The 24251-nt window shown below is 41.1% G+C and overlaps 1 protein-coding gene across 8 annotated transcripts in view; it reads right to left on the minus strand.

The window, feature by feature from the left end:
• Positions 1-354: 354 nt before the first annotated feature.
• wasf1 (WASP family member 1) overlaps positions 355-24251 on the minus strand; it is a 51534-nt gene continuing 27637 nt past the window's right edge. For 5 of the 8 annotated variants that reach the window (XM_026319521.2, XM_026319523.1, XM_026319520.2 and 2 more), the window contains 8 exons: positions 20166-20319; positions 15639-15756; positions 11029-11112; positions 7093-7149; positions 6013-6176; positions 4554-4730; positions 2266-2831; positions 355-2010 (listed from right to left, as the gene is read on the minus strand). In XM_026319521.2, the coding sequence (XP_026175306.1) occupies positions 1853-2010; positions 2266-2831; positions 4554-4730; positions 6013-6176; positions 7093-7149; positions 11029-11112; positions 15639-15756; positions 20166-20319 (1478 nt within the window). In that variant the 3' untranslated portion in view covers positions 355-1852. The remainder of the gene's footprint in view (positions 2011-2265; positions 2832-4553; positions 4731-6012; positions 6177-7092; positions 7150-11028; positions 11113-15638; positions 15757-20165; positions 20320-24251) is intronic. The other 3 variants (XM_026319526.1, XM_026319528.1, XM_026319527.1) reach the window with 3 other exon arrangements.

The raw sequence follows: 24251 nt of genomic DNA on the forward strand, positions 1-24251 counted from the left end.
CCCTCCTCATGCACATGATCCAGCTAATATAAGCCTGCACTTTTGTTGAGTTTCACCTTTCAAAGTTTGTGGAATGACTCACAAACGTTCCAGATTGTTCTCCAAGGTTGACTTGAAAATCACAAAATCCAGGCCTGTGTCAAGTTGTCAACAAACAAATCAAGCTAATTGAGTAATCAATATCCAGTATGGAGAACAGGGTCAGGACTCCTTTAAAGAGAAGAGACAAATTCAACAAGCTCAAGCCAAACAAAAAAACCCCCATTACATTTATTGCTGAAACATAACATTAGATTTTTATTAATTCAAGCAAACTGTTACAGTCAACAGTTACATAAGTTACATGGTATACAGAACTGATTTAATGTTTTCTTTTTTTAAACCGGGGTTTTTGCCCCCCTGCCCCTTTCCCCACCCCCCGAAACATAGAAACAGCAAATCCATACAAGCGCAGGCAAGTAAGTAGTAACAGCACAATACATTCATCAACTCAACGATACGTTTTGTACGAACAATAAGGCAAGTAGAAGAAAAAAAAAAAAACGAACAAACCAACAGAAAAGGATGGCAAACATTTTCTTTGAAATGAGCCAAAACAAGGCATAATGTGTCCTTCTCTTTTAAGCCTTTAAAGGCTGTATCAGTATCACACAGAATGTATTTTTTTGAGTTGCTGCTGTACAACCAGACGAGGTAAGGCTTCTCATTAGTGGGCAGGTACACAATGAAGGGGGGGTCTGAGGGAAAAGCTGCCTTCAGTGGTATTCAGTGGTTTGTACCTGGCATTGGTCAAAATTTTATTATCATGGGTATCTGGTTTAAAAGTTTTCCTCAGTACGCTGAATTTTAAGGGATAAAAGAGAGGCAGGTAATCTGATATACATCTACAGCATCTGATCACTTCAGTTGTCCGTTTCTATGGCAAACAACTTGCAAAAAAAGGATGAGAGCTCAATGTACTTGAATATTGATGGCTCAGAGTTCCTTTGACATCGTTTGATGTCAGGATGAGCATGTGGCTTCTCAGAAACTAGACAGACAAAAGCGCTCGATCTCTTGGCGTACATCTCCCTAGGGTAAAGGTTAGATCAAAGCAGACAGATATGCACACGCATTGCCAACGCAGCCATATGCTTCCCCTCCTTCATTTTCAACCATACAACAATCATTGCGACATACCAACACAATCTTTCGCTTGTACTTAGTGGTGAAGTCAGTCCTGATAGCAAGAGGAATCAAGTCAACCCAGCTGGTGTTCACACTAAGTGACTGTTCATGGAAAGGTCAGTGTCGGAAACAACTGGTCCATTAGAACTGCACATGTTTTAGCGGGAAAAGGTGAAAAAAAAACAGATAAAATGAAACAGCATTCATTCAATGCCATGTTCAGCCATCAGGTGGCAAAACTGTGCTAAGAACTAAGGATTTATGCAACATGCCTTCATTTTTTTTCCTTTTCTTTTATTTGAACATTGATGTACAGATAATAAAAACAAGTGGTTCTTCAAAAAGTTGTCATGTGTAACAATAGTAAACATGGGGGGAGGGATTTCATCACAGGAAATCCTGGTTGTGTGGTAGTGCAGAAAATAATGAATGAAAAAAACTTCTCTTGGAGCACTAGAAAGACTGACAAGGGTAACGTGGAGATTCCCCTCCGAACACAAACCACAGCGAGACAGAGATAAAAGACCTCAACGGAGGAAACGTGGGCAACAACAATATTTCTCCTCTTTCCCAAATAGAAGTGACTCTTTGATGGCAGGGTGTGGACTGCAGGGTTCGAAGAGCACCTGAATATGTTTGTCCTCTCCTGCCACCATTTCTTTTTTTTTCCTCTCCCTGGCTGCCATCACTCCATCCAGTCTCCTTCATCAAACTCGGACTCGTCCTCAGAGTCGGAGTACTCCACAGCGATGCGGCGTGACAGGATGGTGGCCACATCGTTGCCAACTCGCTCGTGCTTTGCCTCTTGCTCTCGCTGCTCCTCCACTTTTCGCAGCTGTATGCCTGGAGTAAGAGGAAACAGATTCAGAAAGGTTAAAGACTTTAGTTTAGTTTATGATGATGTGATATCACTATATTATACAAATTATAAAGGTATAAATGAATTATGTAAACATACACTATGCAAAACAACCATCTTATCAGCTGTCTTATCTAAAACTTCATCTTCCAGACCGAAATGTTATATTGGAACTAAAATTTGGCTCTTCACGTTTCGCTGAGGACGTTTTCAAATACTTCTGGTAAAATATGATCCACCTTTTCTGATAGCCTCCAACAAGACACTGCGTGCGTCGCTGATGGGGGGCAGATTGGCTGGATGGTGCCTCTTCGTCCCCACATCGTGGAGGGTGTGGGGCAGTGGGGAGGCCATGGCTCCTGCTGAGGGGAAGGCCGGCACAGGTGGTGGGCCTGAAGGGCAGGGCGACGAGGTCCGTGCTCCAGATAGGGGCAGAGGGGGTGGTGGTGGAGGAGGAGGCAGGATGGTGCCATCTGACTGGGTCCCAGAGCCCATGGGTGGGCCCTTGTCCAAGACCTGATGGAGACGGGCTGGGGAGGAGGAGTGTAGGGGTGGTGCCACAGGAGGAGGGGCCGGGTGGAGCACCCCTGGGGCAATCTGGAGAGGAGCAGGAGGAGGCGGGATGGCCGGCGGCTGCTGCTGGATTGGTAGAGGAGGAATAGGAGGAGGGGTGCCCCGCATGCTCATGGAGGGTAAGGGCGGAGGAGGAGGTGGAAGAGGAGGAGGCGGTGGAGGAGTGTTGGAGTTGTGGCCTGCTGTCCGGGCTGGAGACTGAGGTCTGCTGTCGGAGAAACCTGAACTGGAGCTGGACGGAAGAAGAGAGAGGATAAAAAAAGATGCATGACAGGTAAAAACAGAGTACTGAGAAAAGTTCAACTCAAGCTTAACACAGAGCCACTTTAAAAGATAACATGGTGGTGTTTGAAAAATACACAAGGCTACTTAGAAACACTTACCACTTACTCCCCAAAGATTCTTCTAACAACTCTTGAAACAAAAAAAAAGGTCCAACTTGGAACTCTGTCACCTCTCTGGGTAGCTGAAGTGCTGCCATCTTTGTTCTAAATCATTCGCTGAACACAATGTTTTTTTCCATCCAGGTTCTTAGAATAGTATTTGATTCTGAAATACCTTCAGAATATTGGTAATATTTTGTAATGAGAGCCATAAACCAGGGCTGGCTCACGTGCAGCTTTAGCCTCAGTATTTTAGCATGATATCATCTAAGTCCACTTTTACAGGATGTCTTAAAACAAGTCAGCTGAAGTAGCACATGTCAAGGGCAGGATTGTTCTGTTTTGTGCAAATTCAGCGCTTCATTAGTTCCTAAGACAAATTATACCTTTTCAAATAAATAATATTAACTGATCACTAGTATGGAAAGATATACAGGACTATAGGTTAAAGGTATACTGAGGGGAGTGTATCCCAGAGCACCTTACTTATACATTAAAGACAGAATGTTATCAGTATTGGCCATTCACTGATGCTGAAACCGTGTGGGTGGATGGAGCTACTAACCAAGACATTGCAACACGACAAGACTGACACGCTCACAATCAATTTTCTTCCTACAGAGCAAATTGCTGCACACAAAAAAGCACAGCAAGCGAGAGAGAAGGGGGAGGAAAGTAATGTGTCGAGTATTTCCTCCAAGCACACTTGATCTGTGGCAATATCTGCTTAATGTGCCACATTAAATGTGGAGAAGATTCGAAAGGTGGTCAAGTCAGAAAATGAGACATGGAACATGATAGCAACATGATAGAAAAAGGAAAACTAAGCAACACAACATAACTAAAGGTTAAAGAGGGAATGAAAAGTGACATCAAATAAAGAGAACAGACAAAGACGAGGATGGAGAGCTTTTGAGAGTAACAGGAGACGATGGTTGCAAGGACTTCTGCGAAAATCAATGCGATATTTCTCTGGTGCTGCAGCTGCAGCTTTAATCATTCCCTCTGATCTCCCCAGCTCTTCAAACAGTGACATATGCGGCAAAAGTGCGCAGCAGAAAAACAACCTGTAATACGCTCAGTGGCTTTAACACTTTATTGATCCTGGCCTTTTCCTTTTTTTGTTTAGCTCTGGTCCACAAAACCTCCATTCATCCATCTATCCATTCATCCAGCTCTGCCTCCTTCCATCCTTCCCTGTGTTTTTCCGTTAAGCTCTAATAGAGCGAAAAATCCTCATCTTCTTAAAGAGAATAAATACCCACAAAAAAAAGTAATGGAATGTAACTCACTGACAAATGGATCCATAAGAGGAAAAAAAAAAAACCATGAGGATGGGATTGCAATTTCATGTGCATGTGCTTGTGAAGGTGAAACAGTATTTATAAATAATTCTTCACACTTCACACTGGATTTTATGTGCCAGGCAAGTTAGAAATCAGAGCTACACTAACGTTCTAGCCTGAAGATGTGGGTAAAAGCCATTATTGCTAAATTATAAAAAATTAATGATTTTTTTGGAGGGGGGGGGGGAAATTGTGCATGTTTGTTATGTTGTCTCCTGTCCTAACCTGATCACAGAGGGTGGCTTGATCTCTCCCAGTGGATGCATGGGAGGGGGAGGAGGAGGGTCATGGGGCCGCGAATACATTCTGTCCCCGCTACGGTTCAGCAGCTCGTTCATCTGGCTGTAGGGCAGCGCCGCCAGCGAGAAGTGCCCGTCCAAATGCTCCATGTACAAGGGAGCCCTGCGCAGAGAAATATGTTTTCACTTTCTCACTTTAATCATGTCGTGGTTGGTTCCCCTGAGTTTTGATTTGATTGTGTTTTTAATCATGCAGTAATCTAACCTGCCATGAACATAAGCCAAATAAATAATCAACATTCTGCTAAGGAGGAATGACTTTTCCTCCCGTATTCCCATCATCATTACTTCATTTTGAATGAAGGCCTGAAGACAGATAATTATCCAAAGATGATTAAGTCAGAAAAAACTAAATAGAATTTTGCATAGCAGAGTTTATCCTCTTATCCTGGTGGTTATATAACCCCATTCTGTTAGAAAAAAGGCCTTGGAGGGGACTCAGATCCCCAGGTCGGGAACAGTTAGAATAATGATACTGATAATCTATAAACAAGGTCACGGGTGTATTTGTTCCTGGCCATTATACAGAGTTGGTCTCAAATTCAGTGTGTTTCCCACAGGGTTTACTTTGTGTAAATCAATATTTGAGTGTAAAAATAAGAAGGAAAAGCATGTTTTCACTCAACAGACGGATCAATCCCGTATTTATGAAGCAGCTCAAAGTCAATTCTTTTGAGAGTGAGCGTAAATATAAAAATAATCTCATACCGGAGTAGGAGATTTAATGACACCTTAGTTTCAATGAGCTTGGATAAATGACAAATGTGTCTTAGCTGCAAAAATAACTTGGGTGATGCTTTAGAAGTATGCATCCATAACCATCTACATGGGCTCATACCGTGGGATCACTTTACTTGAAATACATCCTCGTCTATGCTTGGAAAAAAGATTTTATGTCAGCCATTCATGGCACTGACAAATTGAAGAAAACCTCTAATTTGCATAAAATCTCTTCTTATTAATCACAATGACTGGCAGGGAAATTATTGAATGTGAGTGCCAGTGGAGCTTTGAGACACAATAAATGCAATCACAACTATGAGGGACCTTAATCATCGCTGTTGTAGCTTCGTTTCCTCGCTGCTGGTGAAGTGTAAAGTGCAAGAACCCATTCTCTGTGGAGTGGGCACGATTTATTATTGTAGATCAAGTGATTATATCCTGCTGACATAAAGTGTGTATTCAATCAGCATTTTTAAAGCATATTTTAACTTGAAAATTTTTAGATTCTGTTGGTTCATGTTAATCCCATTATTTGACAGCAGTCAAAATTTGATGGTGGTAGGTTGATTTTCCTAGATTTAGAACTTGTGAGCCTAAATGTCGACCTGACAAAATGATTTTGTGAGATGAGTTACATACACTGCTCAGCCACTTTCACATACCTGTTGTCGTGGTAACCTGCAGATCCGTTGGCCTCTCTGTGTTTGTCGTCAGGTATGTCCTGTGCCAGCTCCGCACCCAGTGCCAGTTTCTGCCACTCCTTTTTACGGTCGTGAGGCGCCCGGGGGACCTTCTCCGGTTCCTGTGGACGGTCTATTGCCTTCAGCTTGGGTAGAGGAGGTGATGACGGGTGGAATGATGTGATGGTGGTGATGATGGTGTGGGAGGAAATGGTTAGAGGGAAGATGCAGATGCAGAAGACGGCGAGAACCAAATGGAGGACGAACCCACAAGACGTGGATTGTTGAAGAACACAGTGAAGGAAGATGAGAGGGAGAATAATGGAGAGAGAAGGTAACAGATTAACTGCTGCTAAATACATTTTATTTGGCATCTTAGAACACAAAACAGTGAACGGCTGGTTGTTGCGCACTAAAACAGGAGACGGTGAATCAGAGATTTGTAAGTAAAACGGGAAGCATAAGTAAAAGAAGCATTCCATGACAGTTCAGACACACACAATCAAATTCAAATTTGAAACATGACTCTAAGTTGCTCCCTGATACTAAAACCTGTTGCTGCCTCTTTACTCAACTGTACATGAGTCACACAAATATCCATACACCAAAGCCTCCGTCTTAAACAATTAGTCTCACGTGGCAGCTACTGTCATTAGAGCTTTATGAGATTTCTATCCATCTGAAACTGTGATGTTTACGTGTGATGTACAGTTTATTCCATTAGCAACAAATCACACAAATATGTAAGGCTTCTCAGAGCACTTCACAGAAAAGAAAACACTGTCATACAAGCAAGGGAGTGCTCATAGAATGATTGGCCAAATTAAACACTATATATATATATATATATTTAGCAAAGCATGGAGTAGTGCTAAAGCAGCAATTTGTACAGGTTTTGACATATTTACTAAGGTTTGTCAAACAGCACTCCCTTCCTCCCAGATTTCAGCATGACAGACAAAACACACTTTACAGGGTAGTGCAGGAAAGAAACTGAGCAGTGAGCTGCTGGAGCAGAAATCACACACAGGGTTTTGAAATAGTCACTGTATTTTCACATACCTGCCCTGGAAGGTCTAAGTACCTATAGACCTGATCATACATGCGGGGCTCCTGCAACTACAAGAACAAAAACAAAAACCACAAGAGAAGCAACGGGGGTGAGGGAGTTGAAAAAAATCAACATGGCACAGGATTGAGCACAACACCACTGCAAAAAGACAGCAGGGACAAAAAAACAGAGTGGGCAGTGAGAGCGAGTGGGACAAAAGGGGAAAGAGGGAAAAAGAAAGTGCTGTTAAACAGAAAATGACACCATGCACAGCTCGTTGGACGTCACAATGCAAGTGGGAGGCAGCGGCACATACAGAGTCCAGCGAGAACACGCACACGCTGGGGGGGGAACAGAGCCGAGCTTCAGCTCAGGCACAAAGAGAGAGACCTCACTGGAATGAGGGGTAGAAAGTACAAAGGGTGTGTTTCTACATGTGGGAAAGACTTTCAGACATATCGCAACAGCACACTCTGAAAAATGACGTGTAATACACACAAACATACATGCTTGGGTCAGCTCAAAATAATGAGGAGGAAGCTCAAATGAAAAAGAGGACAATTCGCAGTCAAACTAAATAGTGAAGATATGCACTGAATACTCATACGCATACCTGCCAAACAGTAAAAACACATTTTCTACCTGCATAAGCACGTATTTTTAAAATGATGGTGTTTTTCTATATTTTCTTACTGTCAACAAATCCCTTTAAAAGACCAAAACCAGAAATGCCTTGGCAGGACTTTCTGACTTCTCTAGTCTGTGTGTGGCACTCAGCCCAAGGCTCATCAGTGTCTTTATATTTGAGACATCTTTAAAAGCATGTCACAAATTTATAGAAGGCTATAAAATGTCCTATGTCAGCTGGGCACTGTACATTTTATCAGACTTTACTTAATCTGGAGTAAATAGTGCATTTGTCAGGAACTATTTTCAGCAGCGGACGAACATGAAATGCTGTAGTGAACATTTATAGCAGCAGAATTTTTGGTTTAAAATAAAGAATTGTGTCCATGTGAACGGTAATGAAGGACAACGTGTATTAGAAGGATTATTTTATTGTAGGATTTTTTAATGGGATTTTTTGACTGTAAGATAAATTATATAACATCACCTGCCAACCTTTACATCTAATTAGCTAAATCAACAGATTTGTTGTAATTACAAAATCAGGTTTTTGTGCATGGTACACTACAGCAGATGATATAAACCATTCTCCAAACCTCTCCCCCTGTTTGGTCTCTAGCTTCTGAGGAATCAAACAATTACTGGTATTGCAATCCTATTTCTAACAGCAGAAATAACGATAAGGATTCTGTATTTGTCAGTGCACATTTCTGTGCATGTGGTAGTGCATCGCTTCTCTGAGAAATGTTTCTAGGCGAGGTGGAGAAATGGCCCCTGAAACATAATTTCCAGCCTGTCACACTGGCACTCTCCATTAAAACCAATGCTAATCGATTTCTTTTATGTCATGTAGATCCTCCAGGGCGGCCTACCCTGCTTATTCAATAACTCTGTGTGTGTGTGTGTGTGTGTGTGTGTGTGTGTGTGTGTGTGTTCAAATGAAACATGCTGGCTGACAGGCCAGTGATTCAACACAGCGTGGGTTGTGGACAGCATCTCCTCTGCTTTGGCTAAATGATGTTGATGTTTCCCATCCACTGCTGTGACCAGAGCTGCTGAGAGTGATCATGGGAATAAATTCTAATGGTAATGCACATTGATTAGTTTCTGATTCATCATGGCCCATTACCCCCGATGAGGGACTGGCTGAGGGGAAGCCTCTGCGCTCAAGCACACACACATTCAGACGACCGACCACCTCCTACTCTGCTCTGACACATTTACGTACCTAAAGTGACAAACACAAAATTATTTATTCTAAACATGAGACAGTGCTGCATCCTGACAGCAGTGTCTGCTGAGGCTGAGGGAGCTGCATCAGAAGGTCAAATATTTGCCATTTTCTAAATTGTCCTCAGCCTTTAAAATCCTGCTGCATTTCCGCTACATAATGTGCAAGATTAGATTTACTCTGACTAACCTCTGACTTACTGAGAGGGTTGCAGTCACTGTCTCAGCAGTATTTGGAGAAGCACTAAGTGAACACAGTGCAGTGCTACCCAGGGGTTTTATAGGCTATTGTTTTGAGAGTTAGGTTTGTCTTTTTCTACAGATAACAGTGCAAAGATACACAGGTGAAGAGTGAAAGTCAAACACATATGATAATGCCACCAGTGTGAGGCAACCATCTGCCCAACAGAGAGTCACAGAGTGAAGGTTTTACTGCAGCGACATGAATGTGAGTCTGTGTTAATGGAAAAAAAGCAAAGAATAATCTAGGGAGAGAGGTATACTGTCTTTGTATGTAAGACAAAATGACAAGTGTGTGTGTGTGTGTGTGTGTGTGTGTGAGGGTGTGTGTGTGTGTGTGTGTGTGTGTGTGTGTGTGTCACAGCCATTAAAAATGTAGCTAATTTCACAGGGATGCGCGCCTCTGCTAGGCCATCATCCCTCATTTGAATGGACTGGTGCCGTTAGAAAAGGGTCGCTGCTTAAGCACCATGAGTGTGCATGTGTGAGTGTTTGTGCGTGTATGTGGACTTCCCAGTGTAGGTGCGTGTTCTCATGTGTGTTATTGGCATTTTGATTCATGCAGTATGTGACAGACTCAGCAGAACTGCGGCTATGTTACAGGGTAAATAAGCCCCGCAGGGAGATGCACAGATGCGCACGGCCACTGGACCACCCTGCTGCCAACAATAATACAAACCTTACACTCGACACATGCTTTCCTGCTGCTGCAGATCTTTTGGATTGGTACATACTTGTACAATATTTATCTGGAGCTGCAGATTTTCTGATAAATTAATAACAACAATCAATGGTCAATTAAAAACTTGTAAGAAATTTAGAAAATGCTGGGTCGGCAGTTACTTTATTGATAGGAATATTATTATTTTACATTTTAATTAAACCTCATGCCAATATCAAACTATGTGCTTGGCTTGCAAGAGGGAAAAGTGAAAAACATGCTTATATTTATATAAAGCAAAAACTTATATTTGTAACAACAATCCAATCAAGCGCCAGTGAATTTAGCAAACAAATTATCTATAGACAGTTTCCAAAACAACTACCAGCTTGCAGGTTTCTGATGGATTTGAGTTGTTGCTGTGAGTAAAGATTCTGGGCCATGGCTGCATCACAGTATCTTGTCCATCCTCAGCGTTATTGAGGTGGGCTTATATTTATGGTTATCGTAAAGAGGACGTCTAAGCATTCAACCATCATTTTGTCCTGATTTCACAAAAAACATACTGTTTTTGAGCTGAGACTGCACTGGTGCAATGCGATGCAGATGAAACTAAACAAATAATGACATAGTTCAATGAAGAAATAGCAATGAATCTCAAAGCAGCTGAGTGTTGAGAGTCAAAACTATGTCAACTGGTTCTCTTTTTTTTTTCAAACTTAAATGAAGGTTGATGCGCTGAATGCATAAGTTTCTAGACGTAGATATGTTGTGGCTGCACAGCACGTACACGAAGGGAAGTGATTATATTTAAAATTATGTGTTTCCCCATCTACTGTATTCTTCAGCTGACTGCAAGGTCATTAAGGAAATAGACATCTAGTCATAATTTTTAGGCCAACCTAATAACTGGAAAGAGATGGAGTATAATTATTTTCAGTTTTCTGGAAAATGACTCATAAGCAACATCAAGTACTCCTGGGCTCCTACTGTTAAAATAGAGCTGGGATGCAGTTAGAGCAGGTAAATAGTGGAGGGTTGTTAGTAATGGGTTGGAGGTGTGGAGCTCACTTGTTCAGAGCAAACCACAGGGAGAGTGAGGCGAGAGAGGAGAGAGGGAGGGAAGGCTGCAGGCTACTGTGTTGGAAGCAGATGCTCTGGCAGAAGGGCAGCAGGGAGAAGGTCTTACCTCTGGGGGAGTGAGGAAAGGAGGAGGGGTTTCAGAGAGGACTCTGTTAACGCCCTTGGGACACACAAGATAAGGCATTTCCAGCTGGACAGAGTTAGACAGAGTTCGACCAGGATTCAGAAAAGAGAACGAAAGCAAAAGGTTAGGAGGAAAGACAGAGGAAGAGAGATCCTAGAGTAGTATTTCAAAACTTTTGTACCATGATACAGTTATGACCCGACAAGTTTTAATTAACATAAAATTGGTACTTAATTAAGTACTTATTATACTTATTCTTATTCCTCATGTGTAAAGAAGTCATGTTTAAGCCAAGAAAAATCAGCTGTACAAATCGCAGCTGTTAGGGAGCTTATCTTTAGTCAGAAACAACCATCAAGGCTGCCCACTACATGCTGTGACTGTGATGTGGACTAAACAGGCTGTATGATATCATGTTGCTGTATGATAAAGATGTTTGTAAACAAGATGCACTTTGTGCTGGATGTTTTACTAGTTGAGACCACAGTTGCCAAAGCATTGTGTTGAAAGGTCAATATTTAACATGAAATCCATTTTTCAATTTATGTGCTACACTGCCTGAGTAATAAAGTATCTGCACATTCAGCTCCAATACTCTGAATGTGTACTAAAGTCTGAAAAAAATACCATTCAGTATGTTTCTGCTAAAGCTCAAAGGAGCGTTCTGCTAATATCGCTTCCTAGTGTGAATATTTTAAAAACAAACCCCAGGATGAACTGCCTTCAGTGGCACACAAAGAGCCCAGTGTCTCTGTGTTGACAGTGGTGCAGGGTGTCAATTGAGCTACAACTTGTAATAATGGGCACCTACTGGTTTTATTAAGGACTGGCAGCAATACTTTTCAGGCGTGGACAACTGCAGACAGCTTTTATTCCTGGTTTTGCAGAACAGGATTAAAGTTAAATGTCAATGTATTCCATTAAGATACCCAGGAGTGCTATAATGAGATAGGAGTATGAGAGGGAGAGCCCAAGGGTCCTGTCCACAGGGGATCCAGATGCTAGAGAACCTCTATGTAGAGTGGACCCAAGCACGGAGCTAAAAGAGAAGCCGTGATACTCTACTTCTCCTTCTCTCTTCCACTTCTTTTCCTCCTGCATCTCTAGGACTTTCCTCCCACTCTCTCCGTCTCCTTTGACTGGCTCAGCACACAGTGTACTGCTAATCCACTGAGGCCGGGGCTAACACAGGAGCTAATGAGATTAGGACACTGCAGGTTTCTTCTCCCCTCTCTCTGCCCTGTGCTGCTGTTCATTTAACTCTGGCAGCTAATCTGTGGGCCTGTTTGAGAGTAAATGTGATTTTAGGTTAACAAGTGATATGACTTACTCAAAAAAATGCAGGTGATTAAATAAAACAAAGAAGGGATAAAATGCATAAATTCCACTTCTTTTGACAAACAAGGTAACTGCAAATCCAAACATCGCATTTGTCTTATTATTTCCACTCTGCTACCAAGGACAGCACCAGTCTCTAGATTTTAAAATCAGTAGCAGGGAATTAAATTACAGTATGGTCTCACTTTTAAACAGCAAAAAAGAAAACATTATGCTGACGATGTATTTTTCTCCGAAGCATCTGTGCATCTGTTTTAATTCACATTCTTTCACTTTTATTACTTGTTGCATAGGGAAAAAAATGGCATCTGAAGTGCTTTACTAGTGTGCAGGCAGTTTTCCTATGAATGGAACTCACTTTTAAACATTCAAACAGGTTTCAGATTGATTTAAACCACTTCTTTCATCTCTCTCTATTTAAAATGTGACTCCATGTTTTACTCTGAAATGGATGAGTTTGGCTTTTATTCCCTTCAAACCAGCCTTTTATATTCTATCATGAATGTCTTTGTTGCCACTTCACATCCAAAGTCATTTAGTTGGGTCTTTCGACACCTGGGCTAAAATATTTGATTATTTGCCTTTTCTCTATGGTGTAAGAACAAATGTTGGCCTAAACTCATGAACCGTGTCTCCCTGTGCAACAGCTAAAGTCAATTGGTTCTGGTTCTCGCAGGAAGGTGTCCAAACTCCGTTTCCTGGTTCAGTGGAATCAAGGGGTTGTGTTAGAAAAACTTTTTAAGTATGCTACAAAAAAAAAAAAAAAACAACTTTAATTCTCAATAAACAAGAGCCAAAGTCTATTTATTAAGCATGCTAAGAATTATTATTCTGTAATGTCATCTGATTACGGCTGTTGTATATTAGAAATTGCGGCAGTGTGGATTTTCAGTTTGCTCCTCTTGCTTTCCTTTCTCACTTTTGTGTTTTTCAGATGTGATCGCAGGACACAGGAGACTTGAAAAGATTTGTATCTTCTTTGGCATTCACTAAGTGAAACAAATCTGTACACAATCACAAGTTTCTTGTTTGCAAGCACACAGCTCTGGTGGATTATTTTTCAGCATCAAGGCTGCATTTCTATAGTCTATAGTGAACCTCACGATCAAGAATAAAAATAGTCTGGACTGTTTAAAATCCAGTCTGTGTGTATAACCTGTCAGGGTGCAGTGTTTTCTTTTTGCCTGGGAAGGCTTTAAACACTTTAGTCCAGCTGGACTTCATAGATCCCATACATTTTCTTGCTGGTACTGTACTTTCAACACCACAGATCACATAAAACCTGTCTGCATGTTTTTAGTTTGAACACATTTCATCGCATTAAACATAAATGCCATTATGTTACATGTCATTTTGCACGGATCTGAATCAATATTTATTGTTGTAGGATTCTAATATTAAATCCCACCGTACTGCTCATCCATAACTCATAATATCTCCTGTAACTGTGGGGGAAAATAAGAATAAAATGAGCAGGAGAGAAAGAGTAAGTCTGAGGACTGACTGACAGAGAGAGGAAAAGATGTGAGAGAAAGAGAAAGAGAGTTGGAACATTGTCTGTCACAGGAGTAAATGTGTTAGCAGCCAATCTCAGATGGCCTCACATTGACTGACAGGTGGCAAGGCCTGTCAGGTCCTCAGCACTGCAGCTGCATGGCAGCTCATGGTCGATTCGGATCTTTTTAAGCACTTGTCTGTGCAGATCCATGTCTGTGTGTCTCTGTGTGTGTGTTAACTGCCATTATGGAAAATATTTTTAAAAAATTTAGAAGCAAAGAATGACATGGATATCTATAATCTGGTAAAATACGCAGAGTATCATAATTACAGCAACAAACACACGCTTTCTTTGTAAAAGCTATGACCAACCGTAACATTAAGATGATGGCAGAACAACTCAATAAGCAAACTGGTTGCGTGTACATCTATCAAAGATTTACATACTAAATTTCACCCATTTGAACGTGTGTATGTGAGTGTGTGTATATGTGTGCGCATAACTCTTATTTTCCACTGCTCACTCTTTTGGTGGCTGATTCTGCATGCTTTCCATAACCTCTCCATGCTGCATTTGCCCTGATCCTCATTCAGACCACTTATTCACCATGATGGTTACACAAACCAACAAATATGTGTGAGTAATTCCTTCAATCCATCCTGCTCTCCCTGTGAATGTCTTCTAGGACTTTCCGTGGGGTCCGTCTAACTGCCAGTGTGGTGAAGAGGGAAAATAACATGGCTTTACAATCTGAGCCCACCCGGGGCTTTAATTATAATGAAATCTTTGGAATAAGCTTCAAATTCAAGCGGTCATATCAATCTAACCCTCTGACGTGAGCGTGGTCTGTGTAAATGAGCTGCGAATGAGCTTTGTGTTTCACATTTAGCAAAATTCATGTATGTTTACTACACTGCTATAAAACGGATAAATATTAAACTACAAAATGACCACATAAAAATACCACTAATTTCTCTCCTTCCTTCCAACTAATTCTTGGCTCAACTTACCCCATGTCTTCTCTGCACCGTTCCCACAATCATTAAAAACCTCATAACCAACAAATTATATCGTCTTCGTTCACATGAGCCCTCAGTGGAACATCACTCTCTTTATTCCTCATTGACATGACTGTAATAAGCTGTGATTGACTGCAAGGGGGAGGTGTGTGTGTATGTGTGTGTGTGTGTGTGTGTGTGTGAGTGTGTGTGTGTGTGGTGGGGGCAAAATGTGGAGCACGCCCTGCTTCCGATGCAGGGAAATAACAACATATACAAGCTCATCAGACTGCACATGTGTGTACAGATCTTTGTCGTCAGGCTGTGTGTGTGTGTGTGAGTGTGTGTGTGTGTGTGTGCTTGTGCAGAGGCAGAGAGATGACGCACAGTGCGGGGGCAAGTGAACAGCAGATGCTCCCATTAATTAGATGTAATGATCTCACAAGTCATAACTAATAGGGTTGATTGGGGGAAGAGTTGATTAATCTATGAGTGGTGGCTAATTAATGCATTGGGTTATGTGCTATGAAGCCAGGCCTGTGAATCGGTCAGTGAATCATCCTCCCAGTTTGGCCAAGCAGGACATTTCAATGTGTCTCTTATTCTGCTGTCTCACTTCAGCGTCCATGCACTCAAAGCTGCTCATCCCACCTTGACCTATTGCAGCAACTAAAGAATCAGCACAATCCTCAGCAGCTGCTTAAAAAGAAAGTTAAGCTACTGTTGGGTCCTGTACTTGTGATTTTTCTAAGGCTTACCTTCTGTTTCCTCCTCTCCTTCCTCTTGTCCTCTGTGTCTTGCAGCATCTTCTCTCTCCACAGGTCAAAGAAGTACGATGGATTGGTGTAAAACTTCAGGCCCTCCTTCCCATCATCCCTGCAGATGGACAATTTTATTTTGGTTAGTATCCTGGAGAAGTTGTTTCCTTTATTAAGCTAAATAACAGTAACATAAAAACATCACATAAATCTTCTAGGTGAGTAGAAAGTTCATATGCAATCATTTTGATCGTCATAAACCACCAGTAGTATAAAATCCCCAAATATTCAATTTGATTAAAATTGAAAAGCAGTAAATTACCTACACACATAAATGTCCCAAAGAATGTTTGGCACTCCAACAATTAATTGATAATTCAATAGCTGCTGAATGATGAACATTCAGGTGGACAGGGGGATGAGTCACAACCTTAAACTACTGCAAATAGTCCTTTTCCCTCTTGTTTATATCTACTTTTTTTTCTTTGCCTCTTAAAATTCTCGACTAGTACGGTGCTGCAGAATCTGGAGAGTGTAAGAATGAGGGACGTGTTCAATAGAAATCATTTTTCTTTTCCTGCCTTTCCCTGTCTTGCCTGCTTTCGTTCAAGAAATCATTTCGTTTGTCACGTGTGTCATTTATCATAGATAAGAGCAAATGTCCTGCATTATTGTTCATTCTCTCTCGATTCTGCCGCTCTCTCTGTCTTCTTTGTTCTTATTACAGACGGCTTTGTGGTTGGTGGTCATTGGGGGGAACAGTGCTGTGGCGATAAGAAAAGAACCACAAAACTTCTGACAGACACTTGTACTTATCATATCAAAGGTCATGTTTGACAAGGAAAATTATCACAGATAAACGTCCGCACATGCAGTCCAGAAATGCCATTTCGTATCAACATGGGGAGAAACCTTGTTAATTACTGTGCTGATGTCTTTCTCTTTCTTATTGGAAGTTTCCAAATGTCTTTGTTTTTCTTTCCTTGTGTCACTTTAGGAAATATGTGGAAAAGCTGTCAAAGACCACAGCCAGTCAGTTACATCCTCAAGACAAATATAAATTCTTTGGTAAAGTAAAGCTATACAGATTTGCATCCATGTGGAAAGTCTCCTGTAAATATCAGATCAATAGATCGACAGTTTTGTCTTTTTTGAAATGTAGCATGACTTTCCAAATCTCCTGAAAATTGGCAAAAGAAAATACTAATTAAAAGGCATTTCTGCAGCTGAGGGGTTTGTAAAAGGACATCTCAGACTTTCTTTACAACATAAAAGGTATAGAAAAAAATAGCTGATGCATCTTGACCCTTCTGTGGTCAGAGTTCTACTTCAAAACCCAAGTTGAACTGGTGTAGCTTTCTTCGCCCAGCGTCTGCCATGCTCTGGGAGGCAATTATTTGACGATGACACCGATAAGAGCAAGACGAGAGAACATGAAAAAGAAAAGCTTCAAAAGGCAAGAGTGGAAAGTTTAATGAAGTGCAACACAACAAAGGGTAGAAAATATAATTCAACAATAGGATAAGGAAAGGGTGGAGAGAGAACTGCTGTGGTGTGTGTTTGTGTGTGCACTGCGGGTAGTATTTCAGTGTTTGGTGATAAATAATTGTGTATTCACTCTTGAGGTGTGAGTTTACGTGTGTGTTTGCGTGTGTGAGAGAAAGAACAGCTGTGCTCAGGGTGGATCTGAGAAATAGCAGCCTGGGGAGATGTCCCATAGAGTGTGTGATGTGAAGAGAGACAGTAGAAAGACAGTAGAAAAGAGAGGAGCAGGGAGAATAAAATGAGAAGAGATGAGAGAGTAGAAGCAACAGAAAGCATGAAGACACTGATGGGGAGAGAATGAACGGCAAAACGACTGAAAAGATCAAAATCCAGGCAGTATTTTAAATTATGAATCATAAGGTTGAAAGCATCGTGAATTGAAGGAACTGAAGAAGGAGGTGAATTCATTTAGATTCTATGTAAAAAAAAAGGAAAACTGGATGAGCAGAAAACTGTGTTGCATTACAGCCTGTTTTTTAATTCAGTGATGGTTTGGTTTGCTTCTATATTGTTTAATGAATTAATAGAAAATTAACAACTGACAACAACATTGACTGTTTCAACATATTTTTCCTTTGGGCTGACAAAAACATGTGGAGGGAATTTTCTTTCTGACCTGTTATCAGCCAAACGATTAACCAATAAATCATGAAAATAATCAGGTTAAACACATCAGTTTTTATTAAAGCAGGGCTGAGAGCAATTCCAGCAAGCTTGATTGCTGACCTTTAGTTTTACAATTTACCTTTTATATCTAATTCAACTAGCAGCATTTAACCTCCTGGCTAAAAACAGACATGAAGCCTTCAGACAGATATCAGGGCATTGGGAATGAGACTGTGGAAATGACGTCAGTGAGAAAATCACCCACACTCACATTGTCTAAGCCATGTCAAGGTTAAACACACATCCACGACAGATTTAAATACCACAGCCTGCACCTGTACATGTCTCCTTACAGTGCATATGTATATATCCTCACTCACACACACACACACACACACACACACACACACACACAAAATAAAGCTATTGTGTTTGGCCTGTAACATTCTTCAACTGGCTGGTTCTAGGTATTAGACAGAGAAGGGTCATGTAAGATGCTGGAGGAAGATAAATTTTGGAGTGAGAGGCGGAAAAAAAATTGTGAGAAAGCAAAGTAGCGAGGTGAGAAGGCAGATAAATAAAAGGGAGGGGGTGCTGACCAGCAGGGCTTTTTATTGATTATTCATCTTCAGATGACTCCCTCTATCACTCTGCTCACCCAGCTCAACCTCAAGAGCCCAGAGACGTGTCTGGTGTGAAAGAGGCGCACTCCTGCCTGTAGTAATATACCAACACATCTGGATGGTCTCAGAGATGGTCTCTCTGGATGCAAACAGTGCCTTGCATTGCAAACCGCATCAAATATTAAGCATGTATACACATATTCCAAACTCTACAGTAAGTCAAATCTAGCAATTTGACATTTCAGCAATCCAAGCTCACTGTATGGTTTCCTTTTTTTTCTGAATGGTCCCTCATTGTGAGCATGTCATATGCTTAATAAGTGGCAGACAGAAGTACAATACTAAATGTGCTCAGAAACAGATTGTGTATCTTGTGAAACTTGCAGCTCACTGGGAAGACGCTGTAGAAACAACCTTTATGAGGAAAAAGCTTAGATACACAGAACTGGCCATGGAGACAGACCAGTGTGCTGGAAAGTTAAGGTCCACCCAGTGAAGGTTGGATGTAAAAGAGTTTGTTGGCAAGTCAGGTTTTTCTCTGTTGAGTAAAGTGGGTTGCAAAAGGGCGGAGCCTAGAGCAGACAGGAAATAATATGGCTGACAGTGAATGGTGGTGTGTCACTGAGGCAAAGACTGGTAAGTAAAGAGCTAACAGAATAGACTAAATTGGAAACTGCAGCATATTTTTGGATTGTCACTGCTAAAATGAGGTGAAGTCGGTCACAGGGATGTGATTATTAGCAAATGTTAGATGCATGAAACAGGCTTTACAGGTTTACTAGCTTGTGTGTACTAGTCCTGTTTTAGCATGAGCAAGTCAAAGTGCGATTTTAGAGGAAGGTTGTCTGGTTTGGATAAGTGTTTTTGGTTGCTAAGAAAACTATATGTTACTGGTTAGTGCTCCATTTTCATCTTGAGGACTGGGTGGTTAGCAAATGTTTGGGACACTGGAACACTGGAACACTATTCAGTCTTCTCAGTGTCATGGGCCCAACTCAAGAAACACCATCACTGAAATGATGTATTATTAGGACAGTGAAGAGAAGACAGAACGATGATACCTTATGCATCCAGGTATTCAAGGCACCATTACAAACAGTGTGAACAATGATGACATGGACAATCAACTACAAGTGAACAGGGTTTGTGCTGTGCTGTTGCCATTGAGTATAATTAACCAAACCAGTGGGCCTTAGTCACAACAGGATGGTCTATGAAGCCGCTGGATGTGCACTTTATGATAGGCTAGTGTTGGAGAGTGGTTTTGTTGTGGTGCCCTGAAGAGTTCTGAAGCCGTGGGCTGACACCCCCCTTCTCTTTGGGGCCATGTGACACATCAAGAATCTAGACATGGAGCCTCAAATCCACTGTGTAACTTGTTCCTATCAATAAAATCTTGATGTATTATTTTTTCTCATTCTCCAGAATGAGAGTGGAAGGTGACTAAAATATGGAAAGGTTGATGTAGTGTCACACTGGGCTCAGTAAAAGGGCTGCTATTCAGGGGAAATTTGTAGTTGTCAGTAACATCAGGTTCTGCTTTACAAAAATGGAACAATGGCACTCAATCAGCATCCAACTTCCAACAGGGTATTAAATGTGTATTATAAAGGAATGTTAGTGTATGAAAGTAGAAAAAAAATGATGCTGAAAATATGCCTGGAAAAATATGCCACTCTTTGCGGACCATGATACACATAATCTTTCCAGGAGAGCCATACACTTTATGTATCATGAGGTTAGTGACACAGACCTGTAGGGTGTGAGGATGTTGAGCGGTGGCGGCTCCTCGCAGGTCTGGAAAGTCTCCTGCAGTGGGATGGGCAGTGACGTGCGGTCGAACAGCTGCTGATCCTGAATAGTTGAACTCCTGAAAGCCTTCCTCATGGTAATGTCCTGAAGAGACACTGAGGGAGGAATGGAAAGATGGAGAGAAAGGGGAAGATCAAATGTTATTATTTTCTCTCAGGTGTGACAGTAAGGAAATAAGATGTCAGTGTAGGACATGGTGCTCTTTCCTTCTTTTACCACTTTCACCCACTATATTTTATTCAATTACACAATGTCATCATCATTAAGTCACAATTAACGTTACAGAAAACTAAAGCTGAATCAGAATGACTCAGAAGTATGCTACGCTAACCTAGGCTAGGCAAAGTGTGTCTGTCAGAGGCTCTGGGAATAATTATCCTTCTGTCATACAGGAACAGCTGATAGTTTCAGAAGGCAAAAAGAATTACAGAGGAGAATTGATGCTGCACAGCTGAAGCTTTTAGAAAATCAAGGTTGGAAAAGTTGCTGAGGGGTAAAAAGAAAAACATCCAGACTAATTGTGTCCAAATCCAAATAAAAAAGCAAAAAAAGGCAGATCCTGAAGAAAAAAATTAAAAAGAAAAAAATCAGATCATTGCAACCAGATCTGAATTATACATGAGGGAGTGACAAATGGATACACTTTACTGCTGCCCAAGGGGAGACCGAAAAAAGTTGTGTGGCCAAAGAAAAAAAGCACTGTTACAGTCCTCTGCTATTAGCCTGTCTGCCCAACACAAAACAATTTGATACCACAGAATCCAAGGCTAACCTCTAGCTGAAACATACGATAAGAAGATCTGTTTATAAACTAAATAAAAAAAAAAATTAGTTAATGAGACACTGTACCTTTAATTTAATGAGCCTAAAAGAGATATTTCACTATATAAAGGCAAAAAAAATAACTACACCAGTCAAATCCTACGTTGCAGCAGTACAGCAGGATAATGACTTCCACAGACTCTCAGTGTAGTGCAGGGCCAGCCACCTGAGGCACTGACGTATCATTATTAACACATTATTAACACTATCAGGGAGCAGAGGCTCAGCAAGTAAAGCCATGGGAGAGAGAAAGGAGGCCGGGGAATGCAAGACGGAGATAATAAAACTGCACGGACACAACAGAGGCAGGGTAATAAGAACATGGCACAGACAGAGCTGGAGAGGAACTAAGAGTAAAACAAAGAGCAAGGGCTGATAAAAAAGGAACATTCACAAAAAAAAAAACAAAGAGAAGTGGAAGATAATTAGAGATGAAGAAGAAATGATGATAATATGAAATCTTGCAAATAAATAGAAGAAGAGCACAAAAGAGAGAAAAACACACATTAAAAACATGGTATGACTTCTATGAAAAAAACAGAAAGGCATGAGTGAAGTATCCCATGAGAAAAATGCTGTAACCTGAGCAGAGCCAGAAGGTGGATTTGACTCCACAGACAACACAAAAGGGGAAACTCCAGGAGGCATTTAGATTGAAAACACGGATACAAACACATACTGTCTACAACATACTGCTTGGTAACCCTACAGCTGATCACAATTAGTGCTTTTCATTCAGTCCTGGGACTCACTGTTGCAGTTATAACATGGTTTAACATGTATTTTTCTTCTTTTTACTTCACTGCAACTGACATTTGATTGGATTTTGTCACCTCATGTGCCCTTGTGAGACAGATTTACCTGTTTGTAATGACAAACTGGTTGTCATCTTCCTGTTTTGTACCTGGGAACAATCTTCCTTTATTCCATCAGAGTAATAAAGGAGATTTCCACAGCCTAGAACGTGATTGTTTGTAATGTAAAATACAGGCTAGTGAACAAAACCAGCATTGCAAGCATTTAAAGAGATTCAAGTTTATGACTCGCTGCATTGTTTAAGCCATAAACATCAGTTATGATGAAACTGTTCTCAGGGTTACTGTATGTAAGCCAGTTTGTTTGCGTAGCTTTGTGGTTTGTTTAAATCCTGTGTGATTTTCTGACTGCTTGTGTTTTTTTAGCCCCATCTTGCTGCTTTATAGCGAAGCTGCAGGGTTCCTAGATCTCAGAGTTGACTTGGCGAGTGCATTCTTACTGTTTCCAGTAGGAATGAACAACAAAATTAAGACCAAAGTTGTAATAAACTAGATTTATCCTTTAAGAACTATCTTGAGCCTGTTGCAGTGACTGCAGCCCAGTAAACTGCACTTCCTAGATCGGCGATATAAGAAAGGCAAAAATCAAAGCCCTAGGCACAGTGGCACGATAATTACATTGCCCACAGTGATCACAGAGGAGAGAAATGCCAGGGATAAGTGGGAGCAATGGTGAGATCTAAGAAGCAGATGTTTTTCCCCAAGTTGAGAAGATTAGAGATCAATCCACTGAACTTTAAAGTGATGCACATCTGATGTTTTATTAATCCCTGTAGGGCATTCTGCTTTTTTGCCACAGGAAGGTCAAAATGAAGGTGAGGATAAGCTACAGGAAAGTGCACTCCTACTTGCTGTTTATGAATTTACACAATAGATTTACAGAGTGGACTACTGTGGACACATAACACCCCGCTGAGCCAGAAGTAGCCATCGGCCGGTGGGTCTAAATTTAGTGTTGCAGAGTGAGAAAGAACGAGCACTATGCCTGGCTGCCCCACTGCATTTAAGGAACACAGAGGGCTGTCAGAAGGTGTGACAAGTATGTGCAAAAGCCACAACCAAGAGAGAGGCAGTGCAGAAGTGTGTGTCAGGAGCTATCTGATGCAGAGTGAGGGGGCTATAAACCTCTGCCAAACAAAACTGGGTACTGAGAGAGGCGTTCTGCACTAATCAATGCAGGCAGAAACACAGAAGGCAAACACACACACACACACACACACACACAAACACACAAACACATGCACACACACACACACACACACACACACAGGATCAAACACACACAGATGGATATCTCAACATGGTGTTCTACATCCTAATTACAAAATGTCACTTATTCAGCTCAACCACCAATTACATTAATTTAGGAAAGACAGTTACCTAATGAGAAAAATGTGTTTGGGAGAGGCTGAAAGTGTGTGTGTGTGTGTGTGTGTGTGTGTGTGTGTGTGCGTGTATGCGTGTATGTGTGTGTGTGTGTCAGATCAGCAAGACCAGGTGCAGCAGCAGTCCCTGAACTCAGTCTGTGAACACCTTATCAAAGCAAGTGGTGGAGAGTTTATCTCTTTCTATCATATCTTTCTTAGACAGATAGCATCCCACTGAAACACCCTCACCCAAAGAGAGGTGAGGAAGTTCTTGTAAGTCTCTCTCTTGTTTCTCTCTCTCACACACACACACAGACACACATCATCTTCAGCTTCCCTCCAAGTTTCTCAAAAATAATGTTTTCCCTCTTTTCATCCCCTCCCTCATAGAGATGCAGTCCTACACACAGGTACTGAAAGATAAGAAAAGGCATAGGCCAAGTTGTCTTTTAGCATGCAGGCATTGCTCTCTCTCCTGTTGTACTTTAATGCAAATGCTGCCCTATATTTCCCCATCCTGCACATTTCCTCCTGCCCTGAATTGCACTTTCCTCTTTCCCACTCACTTTTTACTCCATCTCTTTCTATCTTTCTTTAACTTACAAGCTTGTTTACTGCCGGCCCTCTGTCTTTCATTATGTCCTCTCCTCTGCCCAAATTTATCCGCATGTTCTCCCTCTTGCATCGACTAGCCCTGTAAATCACCAGTGTTATGCACAGTGGGAGAGTAAACACAAGTAAGCCTTGTGCAAAGGTAAGAAGAACTAACCACAAATACATGGAAGTACAAGCCAAGTGTCTGTGCTTAGTTTTAGCATATTAGTTTTCCCTCTTATGTTGTGGTTTTGACATTAAAATAGTCTTTCTCATTGATTTGCAATGTTGCATAAAATTGGAGCTATCAAAGAGATGACTTCCACAGTATATTTGTTTGTCTGCATTTTATTATATACTGCGGTATATAGTGATATCATGATGAAAATTACATTTTTTTTATGTATGTTTTTATCCGTAACAGAATTT

The sequence above is a fragment of the Mastacembelus armatus genome, chromosome 24, assembly GCF_900324485.2.
Source record: "Mastacembelus armatus chromosome 24, fMasArm1.2, whole genome shotgun sequence".
Classification (NCBI taxonomy): Eukaryota; Metazoa; Chordata; class Actinopteri; order Synbranchiformes; family Mastacembelidae; genus Mastacembelus; species Mastacembelus armatus.